The 13,478-nt window shown below is 35.8% G+C and overlaps 1 protein-coding gene across 2 annotated transcripts in view; it reads right to left on the reverse strand.

Moving 5' to 3' along the window:
• Edil3 (EGF like repeats and discoidin domains 3) overlaps positions 1-13,478 on the reverse strand; it is a 475,251-nt gene that overhangs the window by 183,477 nt on the left and 278,296 nt on the right. For both annotated transcript variants that reach the window (XM_059276638.1, XM_059276637.1), the window contains one exon: positions 3,855-3,968. In XM_059276638.1, coding sequence (XP_059132621.1) covers positions 3,855-3,968 — 114 coding nt within the window. The remainder of the gene's footprint in view (positions 1-3,854; positions 3,969-13,478) is intronic.

Genomic DNA, 13,478 nt, shown 5'->3' on the forward strand with positions numbered 1-13,478 from the left:
ATCCTTGTAAACATGGAGGTGCCTTAGGATTTTCTTACCTCATGCTCCTTAAAAATCAAGTCATCTGAGGCATTACTGCTGACTTCTACACACACTGTTCTCAATCATGTATACTCAGTTATTAAACATGGGTGAATTGAGAATGTAATAAAAATTTAAATTAAATAAAGTTATAATAGATATTTAAAGATACCATGAGGTTCATTAATATTATCATTTGTAATAAATAAAAAAATTCTTGTGACATTGTTTATGGTGTTTATTGATGTAAATATTTGATATATGCTATGAATATACTGTCCACAAGTAGAAATCCATTTATAGATGAGGAATCTGAGGCTCAAAAGGAGTAATTAGCTTCTTCATAGTATATTAAATGGAATAGCCGAAATGAACATTTGAATCCCAGTTCTATTTGAATGCAAATCTATGTTCTTTCCTCCAGTATTGCCACCGCTACTTAAGGTTAGTCTTCAAATGCAAGTACTTGAAAGCATGTGGTGTAGCAAACTCATTCCTTTGCCCCACAAGTGGCAGGATCATGTCCTATGCAAGGTTGCAGATTCTGCAGCGGCAGCTAGCTACAGTTGAGGCCAAACTATAGTTTACTAACCACACATACCTAAGGAAATTACTTAATCACTCACTAGCTTAATTTTCTCCGCAAAGTGGAACTAGAAATAGATAGAACCTATTTCAAATGTTGCTGAGAGGATCAAGTAAGTCAGTTTCTAAATTACTTAGCAGAGGGTTGGACATGAATTAGTATCTGAAATTAAAATCAGCATTATTATATGATCATGGATGAAAAGATACAGTTCATTAAAAATTATCTTCATAAGATCATCAGTCAGGTGTTAAGGGTGTAACACACATGTCACGTGTATTTATAAAATATTTGAGTAATACTTTTCACTGAGTAAGCCTGTGTTAGCAGAAAGATATTTGCTCATACACACTAGCAGCAAAAAGACAAGTGTGCACATGTACAAGTAAAAAGTAGATATTATATGCACTTGGGTATTTGTAATTTTACTTCATTTGTTAGTGAAGGTTTCAGTTGCAGCTGCTCAAAAATGAAGGTAAGAAAATCTAATTTTTAATTTTGAAGATATGTCCACATAGATCATCTTTTGTTATAATCATAGGTAGAATTTTTAGAGTGGAAGTCTGTGGAATTACCTACACTATTTTGTTCATTTGAGAAGCTATATCAGTTTGACATTTTGAAACATCACCCTATTTTCTACTAGAGTTTAGTTTTTGTTTTTAATAAGATCCCCTGAAATCATCTGAGTCTCAATTCTTTTGGGCATAATGTTTGGGAGTTGCGTTATGGGAGCTCTATGGGTAACTATGTTAATTTCTACAAATAGTGTCAGTGATGAAAATGCAGTTGAGTGTCATTCCTGATATTTAATCATGTCATATTTAAACACTCAAGAGGGAAATGTATATGATTATTGTGAGCCACAAAACCCAACAAATAAAATAAAGTCCAGTTATTTTTAGATTAGTTAACTAATACGCTCTCAATTTCTATTGCAATATTCTGGTTTAAATATCCTATCCAGTTAAACACAGTGGCAAAACATATCTATTCTCATAAGGATGGGTTTATCATTGCAGAACATCATCATTTCTCTCCAGGCTGTTTAGGAAAATGGCCTCCTGAGCTCTTGAGCTTATCGTTTAAAATAACCAAGGGAATCTACGTGAAGACTTTAATTAGAGAAATCTTTGTGATACTGTAATAAATATTGTAGGAACATCTAAGTGATATTCATGTCAATCAAAAGTAATTTCATTAGAAATAAAGAACAATGAATCTTAATCAAATCTTACAATAAATAAATGAAAAATAATACATGGTAAAGCAAGTCTGTTGTATGAACTATATAAAAATCTAACCTGAAATTATTTATTTTTCCTTAACCTATCTATACATATAGTTAATAAACAACTGCTAATAATATATTGGAAAATACTGTTAAACAGCTATGACACCTGATAGGCAATTTTCATGTCAAATATTGCCTTTTACTGGGGGAAGGAGACGATAAGAAAGGATTTTGCTATATTTACTTTGTAGATCAAGTAACTTTGAATTTTTAGGAATTTTCTGCCTTCATATCCTGCATTTTAGGGTTAAAGGCATGATCCATCAAGCCCAGAGAAGAGCTCATTCTCAATATTTGAAATAATTATATTTTATTCAAACTTTAAAACAAGTGATTTGCAAGATGACAACTTCATATTTATACATCAAATCATAAAAGATAAGATATAAATTTATTTCTCATTAAGCAATAATGCATTACAGCTACACTAAATGAGCCACACTTTATGATAAATAATTTGTATATTTATTTTTATATTTATTAGCTTTGCATTTTAATATCTTGATTTGGTTTAACTAAAATGAATAAATATTTTATATTTAAATGTGCTATGTCACTAATGTTGTTTCTGTTTGTTTGAATTGTTTTAATTAGACTTTACAAAGTCAGTCAGCCTAAGGTATAGGAATTGAGACAAGTTCTTCAATGCTGATTATCAAACCAAGACCCCTGCTCCCTACCCCACATAGAAATCAAGTGCTGTTCACTCAACTATGTCCTTAAAATGTTTGCATTTACATTGAAGTCTTGTTAGTAGTAGTAGTTGCTCAATCATAGCATTCAAATATTCCTGTTATTTGAAATGAATGATAAGTGACTGATGTAAAATAATCCAGATGTGCCTCTACAGAAATTGCTGCTAAAGAGAAACAAGTTCTCCTTTATCATTCTTATTTCAATTTGTTTAGATAAATTCACTGCAAGACAGAGATAGGCAGCATGCACTAATACTCTAAGTTCATTCACAGGACCCTCAGTTTAAAGGAACCTAGAGGACTTTCAGTTTAAAGGAACTGGGAAGCCAGAGACCTTCCTGCCACTTACATTGTGAAAACTAGGGAAAACTCTATCAAACATCAGTCTCAGTTACTATATCTGAATATCAATCCACATCATTATTATGAATTTGCATTAAGTTATTGTGTTACTCAGATGGCATAACATATATAAAATCAGCACTTTCTGAAGTTTCCTTAATGCCCCAAAATTATGAAATGCTGTTATTAGTGTTATCACTAACATGAATTTACCTCAAGTTAGGCACTATTCCATTGACTACGATCCTGTCACTCTTCGTCCCATCTTTAATCAAGAATAGCTTTGCGCCTTTCCTGGAACTCACTTGGTAGCCCAGGCTGGCCTCGAACTCACAGAGATCCACCTGGCTCTGCCTCCTGAGTGCTGGGATTAAAGGCGTCCACCACCACCGCCCGGCCCTTATTAGCATTTTGAGTACATAGTTATCCTGCCCTTAGACCCACAGTCTCAGAACTCTACGGCCATAGATTCCAAAAAGATAGAACTTACATGTCAAATCATGGCTTATGTAGGTGCCAGCTGAGCTGCATTCTGTTTTATCTCCAAATGTTAACTGCAGTTGAGTCTATTTGTTCCCATTAGTTTTTCAATCTGAAGTATCTCCCTTTGTTGGCATAAGTTTCAGTGTAATGCATGTTAACATGTGAAATGTGACCAATGCAGAAAAAAAGCCTGGGTATCTCATGAGATGCTATCATTCTTTTCAGATTATGCATGTTATATCTTCATGTCTCTGGACTGAATACCCCCAGAGAATATCTCTATTAACAAGAACACATATGCAATGAGCCACTTCAATCAATCATGCGTTCTCAAAGCAGATGATAATAATTTGGATCTATACTCCATTATCAATGCAGACTTTATAAGCAAAAGCAGGTGTGTGAACAAATGTATTTACTTAATAACACTTACTATGTTGACAGTTTCTTCCCATATATTCTCCTGGGCATTCGCAGGAGTAGTTAGCAACGAGGTCTGTACATATCCCACCATTTCTACAAGGCTCAGCTTCACATTCATTTATATCTGAGGCAAAAGGAACAAAAGGAGAGAGTTATTGATACAAGTAAGTGGATGTTAGAAAATATAGGAATCTTAAATACAGTGTCTGAATAGTGGTGCTCCTTCGAGCTTATGTGCACAAATTTCAATAACACAAATGCTGCTTATGCCAATAGTTCATTCTAAAAAATTAAATCAATTTCAAATATAACAGAATCCATATGAGAGACCAGCAGACTTAAACCATTCCCAAATTCTGAAAATAAATATGAGTAGTTTGGGGAAATATTTGGTGCATCCATAGAATTAAATCAAACAAATTAACTCTGATGGAGAAATGAATTGGTTTCTCTTACAAGATCTCAAATCCATCCTGCAGCAATAACTGCCAATTAACACTGTCTCATTTCATCTTCATTCATTAAAATTCTAACTGACAGAGAGGTTTTAGTTTCTAAATAGTTTGCCTTTGATGAGAAGCAAATTAGAGTTAATAGCTAAAGCTCATTACATGTAAAGTGTAATAAGTATAAATGATGATCACTTCCTAATCTCATTCATGATTTTCTAAATGTTAGGGTGACTAGAGGGACTTACCTTTGCTATATCATCATTACACATGAGGGAAAATCATGCAAAACAGAAACCATTCAATGATTTACAATAATTTCCATGCCAGTTTTGGACAACAGAAAAATTAATGTGAGTTTTGAAAATGTATTTTGCTTTTCCTTTCACTGTCTTTGTGCATGTATATTTACATGTATGTGTTGCAAGATATTTGATTACATGGTGTAAAAATATGATACTGTATTTGGTTTAATAAAAAGCTAAATGACCAATACCTAGGCAAAAGGTATAGTCAGGACTTTTGGACAGAGAGAGTTCTGGGAAGAAGAAAGGTAAAGTCACCAGCCAGACTAGAGGAACTAAGACATGTAAGAGGATAGGTAACAGCCACAAGTCTTGTGGCAACATGTGTATATATGTGGCCAGATGAGCATCATATGTAGTAGGTTTTTTCTTGGGGCTACCAGCTCACAAAAAAACGACACAGAGACTTATTAGTTGTGAAAGCTCGACCTATAACTTAGGCTTATTTCTAACTAGCTCTTATAACTTAAATTAACCAATTTCTATTCATCTACATGTATATAAAACTGACATACATAATCTCTATCAACATAAGTATGGACTGTGTACTGTACAATATATGTATGTTACTTTTGAAAGTTTGTGTGTTTTCAGAGCAAGGGGACCAGACACCAATGAAAATATGTGGCCTAGGTGATCCAGTCTCTCAAAGGGTCTCTGTTGAAGTTTCCTCAGAGTTCTACATCCAAAAAAGCTTCAAGGCTCTGGATAAGATGGTCCAGCCTCACAGACTATTCTAACCAGGACTATAGATAAGCCTTGCTCTTTCCCATTGCACAGAGACTAGACAGAAAATGTTATGGTTAGTTTTTCCAGGATGTGGCCATTATCTCAGTTTTCTCAGGGTTCTCCAAAGATACCATCAACCCCATTCAACAGGAAGCAGTCTAGAGAACATGATACCCACATTCACAAGAGGTTGGGTTAGTGTTTTTTTTTTTTTTTTTTGTCATTCTATGGGTTATGGATGTTTGTCATCATTTGGGGAGTGTTGATAACAAGTTACTACTGATCTTGGTCAGGAAAAAAGCTTAACAAAGGAGATTAGATTCAATGATCTTTCTGAAGGAAAAATTGAAGATGTATTATAAAAATGATGGGAAGAAAGGTAGATTGTTGAGTCTATTTTTCAACAACCACTAGTCTCAAATATTTTACATTGGTATGGTTTTTATGTATATAGATACAAATTTAAGGTTGTTTTAATTATAATATATATGTGTGTGTGTATGTGTGTTCGTGCGTGTGTGTGTGTGTGTGTGTGTGTGTGTGTGTGTGTGTCTACTTTTGTTTAAGATATTGTATCTATGCAGCACATTTAAAAATGTAAATTTTAGTCCTTGAAAGCTATTTAAGTTAATAAAAAAAAGACAGGTTAATATTTTTCTATAACAATCAAACTTATAGTCATGTTGATATGTTGTCAAGGTCATACAGAGATGTGTTTTAGATAGATATGTGATCTTCAAATACTTCAAAGACCTACAGAATATGGAATTTAAAAGGTTATGATAAGATAAAGCAAGACACATCTGCTCCTGGCAGCACCAATTTACTTCAAAAAATAATGATGGGCATTGAAGAACCTCCTTATGGTTTGCTTTCATTGTGGCAAAAGCCAGTCACTGGGTGAGAAACTGCCTTTGCCTTGGTTACTGACAGTATGCTGTCCAAATTGGACAAGCAGGCCACAGAAGGAAGCTTCTGCAGAACTTTGCTGAAACAAGGTGGGACAGTCCTTCAAAATTCCTGCTTCTCGGAAAAATCTGTCAGATTTATGTCTGTAGGCTGAAGATGGATGCCCCCAATATTACAGAGGAACCTTGGGGTGATTGTCCAGGCATTCAGATGTCTCTGTCGTTTCTTAGTTTTGGAAGTTGCTTGCTCTGCACCCTCTGTTTATTTAGGCAATATTATACCCTTCTGGAGTCTTTGATGGAGTAGAAGACTAGATGGTTATAGTTATAGAGTTAGGATAGAAGGTAAATTAGGTACAAAACTATGGACTCACCAAGATAAGATGAATAATGGAATATTTTCTCTGAATTTGCCACATGTAAATGGACTGGGTACTGTAAATGTAATTCTGACTTGATAATCGTTCTTATTGAATATAGTTTCATTATGTTAGAGTTAAAACCCTTCCCTTTTTATTTAGACAAAAAGTGAGAAATGCTGCATGATATTTGATCACACTGTGTAATGATGTGTCACGGTGATTGGTTCAACAGAAAGCTAAGCAGCTCATAGCTAGGCAGGAAATATAGCCAGGACTTCTGGACAGAGAGAGCTCTGGAAAAAGAAAGACAGATTCACCAGCTGGGAGCAGAGGAAGAAAGACAAGAAGGTGGAGAGATAAAAGCAACAAGTCATGTGGCAACATGCAGGTGAATAGAAACAGGTTAAGTTATAAGAGCGAGTTAAAAACAAACTAAGGTATAAGCCAAGCTTTCACAATAGATAAGAAGTCTTTGTGTCATTTTTTTTTTTTTGTGAGCCGGCTGCTCAAAGAAAAAGCCTGATACATGTATGTATCCACGTATTTGTGCATGCGTGCATATATGCATTTGATTACAGTGTGGATGTCAGCTAGGAGAGGGTCCTTGATGCTTGATTTCCTTTTTTTTTTTTTTAATGATCAGTTGTGAGCTTGCTGCTGTGGGTGCTGAGAACACTGCCATATTTTCTGAATAAAGAACAAGCACTCCAAATCCCTGAACCATCTTTCCACTGAATTTTCTGTTTTTTGAATCTGATGGAATTATCAGCTTTTTTTATTATCTTATCTCAATTTCATTTTTAGTGTGATGAAAATCATTGTACTGTTCAATTTATTGTAAGTTGATCAGAGTTGGCTCCTCTGTGACCTGCCCGACATGTCTTTCTCAGTATCATATCTACTGAAACTGATCCTTGATGATCTTATGTCAATGGTGGATAAATTAAAGCTTCACTTCTAAGACTGTATCATTTGTATTATGAAGTGAGACATAAAATGTTATTTATTTATATACAGAAATATAGAAGAAACTGAGTGCTATGTCAGAAGAAGACCAATTAAGAAAAATATAATTTGATTTTGGATTTGAGGGGCAATTTAATTAATGTAAATGAAGCCAAGATATAGATGTTATTTCCAAGCAGGAGGCCTAACTCTGAAGATACAAAACTGTGTTCATGTGCACAAACTTTCCACATTTGAAGGGCATCTAAAGAAACAAGGAAGGGAACAGATTACAAGGACCACTTGTTACCATCTGACTAATTTGATCACATGTTTTAGCATTGCAGACTTAGAGCAGGACAGGGCAGTTTCCTCTTACACTTCCTGTTTTGACAGTGCTAATGAAGCCTTGGTTTCACAAATAAACAGGACAGCTGTGGGAACCAGTTTCAGGTTTGACATTAATAGTTGTAATATATAATTTCACTTTTTGAGTAGAAGACATTGAATATTTTCATTTTAAGTTTCAAATACCCCACTGCAGCTAAATCAAACATTGTTGGTGCTTTGATTTTTAGAATAATGGAATTTTCATCACTGACAATATGAGAATAACCAGGATTTTGCATGTTAGCAATGATAGGCATACACTACTCTCTTTGTTTCACCAATATTCCAGATGTTTGTCCAATAAATAGTGTTATCAATATGTGAATGTGAATCAAAGAGACAAATAATCTTTTAAAACTCTTAACTATATGTAGCTTTAGGGCATATTGATAATTATTAACAAAACAAATTTATAATCAAGGTTATCTGATCCTTCAAAAGCAAGTCAACATCATTATCCAGAGATTAAAATCGGATTGTTACACTTGCTGAACTTAAAATGTATTATAGACATACCCCAACTATGATAACAAAGTACTTAAATGTATACTTTCCATGTTTTTAAAACACAAAATGCATTTAAAGCCAAAATTCATAAAAACTCTTAAATTGATGATATGTTTAATACAATAGAAAATTTAGCAAATTATCCCATGTGTACTTATCTAGTAACATGCAGGATTAAAGAGCAGACAGCAATTACCCAGAAATGCTTATGTATTAGTGTAATGCAGCTCTTTCAATGATGAAGGCTATTTGCACTGTGATTAACATTGCAAGCAGTCTAAATGAAAACTGACCTCAATTTGTGCAAATCATGTTTAATTAAAGACTGGATAGAAATGTTCATGGGATACAATGTAGTGGAATGAAAATTAAATCTGTATAATAGATTGCATGCATTTATTTTTGTCACAGATCAAGTCATTATCATTTTCAGAAAAAAAGTCCACATCTATTTTCAATATAGTGAAATGGGGATTATATTTGTATCGAAGAAATACTTGACACTGTAGTTATTACTTCACGTAAATAAGAATTCCAATACTCTGTCAAATTTACAGTTCAAGTATAATAATAATAATAGCTAAGCTTCTGTGACTACCTTGTGAGAATTTTAAGTGGTTTCATAATGTATTCCCAATGAGGCCAGGAATCTGATTTTTGAAAACATTAAACTTTGCTATTCACCATGTACTGTGCTTGGCACCCAGTGAACATGCTTCACATGAATATCCATCTTCACCATACAGTGCACTTGGTGCCCAGAGGACACGCTGCATGGGAAGTTCCAGATGAAATCTCATGATTCACCTTTATTTTTTTCTCATGGTTTCTTTTCAATTTTCTGTTTGTTTTGCTTTTTGATAAAGAAAAAATAAAGTGAATAAAAAGTAGGGAAGATATGAGATGAACAGCTGAATTTCCTTAAAATAAAACAAGAATTTTTGAGTCTAGTTTTTACTAATTACACAGGTTCATTCTTATCTGGATAATGTACGACCCTTGACCGTGGTGATGTGCCTATTGCCTGTAGTTCTGTAGATGTCGGCAGCTATGATGGTTAATCTTGGTTGTCAACTGGATTGGATCCAGTAAGGCACACACTCTGCACAAGTCTGTAAGGGTATTTTCTGAAGTGGAAGGCCCTCCTCTAGAGGGCAGTGTCTTCCAAGTGGATGTCCACACAGAGAGAGGTCCAAGGGAATGGTGCTGATTTTCTGACTGCCTATTCTGATTCCTTGTTAGGGAATCTATCCACCCTGTTACCTCCGCTACTGGAATCCTTCACTGACATTCAGTACCCAGTTTCTTTGGCCTTCTAACATTAATATAAACCTATAAACCCACAGCTGTCAAGAAACCCTCCCTTCATCACCAAATTGAACTCCATCCAGTGCTGTGGCCTGAGTGGCTACTGGGATTGCAGACTTACTGGAGTGAAGAAGGCCATTGTTGGACCTAATTGTGCAAGCACGTCTAATACATCTTCATAATATATGTTCATCCTACATGTTTTGTTCTTTAAAAGAGCATAAACATTCAGTGTCCTAGTTAGTGTTATCATTACTATGGTGAAATACTATGAAGAAAAGCAACATGAGGAATAAAAGGGTTTATTTGGCCTAAATTTCCATATCATATTCCATCATGGAAGGAAGTCAGGGCAGGACCTGGACCAGGCTTTGAACCAGGAGGCAGGAGTTGATCCAGAAGTGGTGGAGGAGTGTTACCACTGGCTTTCTCTTCATGCCTTGTTCAGCCTACTTTCTTGTAGCACCCAGGACCACCAGCCCAGGGACAGGCATAACCACAATCATTAGTTAAGAAAATGCCCTACAGGCTTGTTTACAGCCCAATCTTAAGGAAGTTGCGGCTCCTTCTTCTCCAATGACTCTAACTTGTTTCAAATTGACATAAAACTACCTAGTGCATATGGTAATCAACTTCTGAGTATATATAATCAATATCTCTCTCTGTTTGTATATATATATATATATATTCCTGATAAATATACAGCATCTCCTTATTTCTTTTAGACAAGCCTTGGCTCCAACATTAAAATTAATTCCTGGTACTCCACTCCCCTTTAGATAGATAGATAGATAGATAGATAGATAGATAGATAGATAGATATAGATATATAATATATATAATTATCTAGATAGAGATTGATAGACAGATAAAAAGATGGATAGATAGATAGATAGATAGATAGATAGATATAGATATATAATATATATAATTATCTAGATAGAGATTGATAGACAGATAAAAAGATGGATAGATAGATAGATAGATAGATAGATAGATAGATAGATAGATGATAGATAGAGATTTCATCAACCCAAGCAAATTTTAGGAATTCTTTAGTGAAAACTCTGCTGATAACAGAGAATTTATTAGATATTCATGTCTTAGTTACTTTCCCTGATAAGACATCATGACAAAGGCAACTCATAGAACAGACTTTACTAGAGTATTAGCGTTTCAGGAGGTTAGTGTCCACGGTGTGGAGCATGGCAGCAGCAGGCAGGCATAGTGCTGGAGCAGTAGCTGAGAGCTCACATCTTGATCCAAAAATAAGGCAGAATGAGCTAACTAGAAATAGCCTGGGTTTTGAAACCTCAAATCCTATCCCCTTCAATCCAATGAAACTTTTCCAATAGGACCATACCTTCTAATTGTTCCCAAACAGTTCGGATAACTGGGGATCAAGTATTCAAACATATTAGCCTATGGATGTGAGAATAATTCAAATAATTCACGTTCTAGTCTCTAGGAATTGTATCTCCTTAGGGTTCTGGCTGTCTCAAAATGCAAAATGCATTTATTTAGTTTTAGTTCAACTTCACAAATCTCCATAGGCTTTCACAGTCACAATGTAGTTTAAAAGCCCAAAGTCTCTTCTGAGACTAAAATCAATCTCCTAATTGTAATCATCTATGCAAATAAAATAAGATTGCATGTCACTATACACACACACACACACACACACACACACACACACACACACACAATCATTCCAGAAGGAAGGACTGGGGGAATATTGAAGAAATACTGAATTTAAACAGACCCAAAACCAGCAGGGCAAAGTCCAAATCCTGTAGCTCTGTGTGTAGTGTCAAAGGGCTTGGACTGTTCCTGCCCTCCAGCTTTGCTCGCTTAACACTTTTCTTTTACTGGCTAGTTCGACAGCCGGTCTGCAGCTCATCTTGGCAGATACCCCATCTTGTGGTCTTCATCACAATCCTCACTTCACTTTCACAGCTTTATGCAATAGCCCCTCAGGGCCTTCATGAAGGGACTCCTCTGCCGCCCAACTGTCCTCAACAGCTGTCTTAACAGAGGAGGAAGATTGCATAACCCTTTTACTCTTGTTAAGGTCAGAACAATGTGGCATGTAAATTTGGCTGCCTCTTTGGCATGGAACCTGGCCCCCCTCTTTGACTGGCATTTGCATAAGCTTTGATTTGGTGCTTTTTAGGAGCAGAAAATTCCACACACATTTCCTGTTTACATATTTCAAGATCAGCTGGGAGAGATCTGGTCCTGAAGGCACCACTCCCTTTATTCCATTTCATATCAGGAATCTCCTTATTTCTTTTAGACAAGCCTCTGCTCCAATGTTAAAATTCCTGGTACTCCACTCCCCTTAAACTGCACATTTTGCATTTCTTTCTGCTTTGCTTGCTCTTTTTTCATTGCAGACCTGCGTAAGGGTGACCCTTAATAACCGTGTGGCTGAGTCAATTTTAGGCTGGCTTAAAATCTCTGCCAACAAATTAGCCCAAAAGAAATTTAAATTAGCTTCAGGCAGATTCTTAGGGCAAGGGCAAAAAGTAGCCATATTCTTTGTCAAACTATCACAAGTCTCTAGTTCAGTTGCTAATGTTTTTCCCTCTGAAGCCTTTGAACTAAGCCTCCATAGTCCACATTGATCTCATTACTACTGTCTTCCAACTAGGAAGGTCCTACTACATCCTAGCAACTGGGATAACTCATTAAGCCCTGCTTAGAGTGTTCAATCGCTTTTCCTACTCTGAGGTCTCCAAATATTTCCCATTCGCCCAAAATCAGCATGATCAGGCTCATCAGCACAATGACCCACTACCTGTTGCCAACTTCTGCCTTAGTGACTTTTATATCGCTATTGTTTGACACCATGACCAAGGCAACATAATGAAGAAAGAGTTTCCTGGGATCTTAACATTTTCAGATGGTTACAGTTCATGACTACTCCGGTTTCAGACAGGCATCCTGCTATAGCAGTAGCTAAGAACTTACATCGTGATCCACAAGCATGAGGCAGTGAGTGAAAACTGGGACAGGCCTGGGATTTTAAAGCCTAAAATCCACCCCCTCACCTCAGTGACACAACTCCTCCAACAGTGTCATACCTCTTAATCCTTCCTAAATAGTTCTGCTAATCAGAGACCAAGTATCCAAACATATTAGTCTATGAGGACCATGCTCATCCAAACCAGCACCGTCTATGTGAATACTCATCTTTGGAGAGTGCACTTTACATACACCAGCACTCCAAGAAGTATTCCACCATTCCTTCTTTTCTTAGCCTGAGTGTCGTACTCGTATACTTTGTGCAAACAATAGTCTAAAGCCTGGAGTGACTGGATGTCAATTAATTTTTGAAAATCAAAATGGCATTCAATAGTTCCTTATTCAGGCCTTTCAAAATCAATAGATGATCTACTAATACTTCCTTATAGCAGAAAATATTCTGAGTGTTTGGTGAAGTGGCTGAAAGGGGGAGGGGGAGAGAACAGGTGCTGAGATACGCATTTATTTTGCCCACTTTGGATAACTGTATGTTTAGTACTGTGCACATGTTCTGAGTAAAACTCAAAACAGTATGGGGAAAAGTCTGTTTTAATTTCTTCCTCAGTCAGTATCTGTGCTTTCTTCTCCATGTGTAAACCAAGCCCCAGAACTTTAAGAAGGTATAGTGATCCATGGGCTGAACACACTTCTTTTGATACAAAAAGATCATGATGGTGCTTTATTTCCTCCCAAAGATTAAATTT

This window comes from Peromyscus eremicus, chromosome 11, assembly GCF_949786415.1.
Source record: "Peromyscus eremicus chromosome 11, PerEre_H2_v1, whole genome shotgun sequence".
Taxonomy (NCBI): Eukaryota; Metazoa; Chordata; class Mammalia; order Rodentia; family Cricetidae; genus Peromyscus; species Peromyscus eremicus.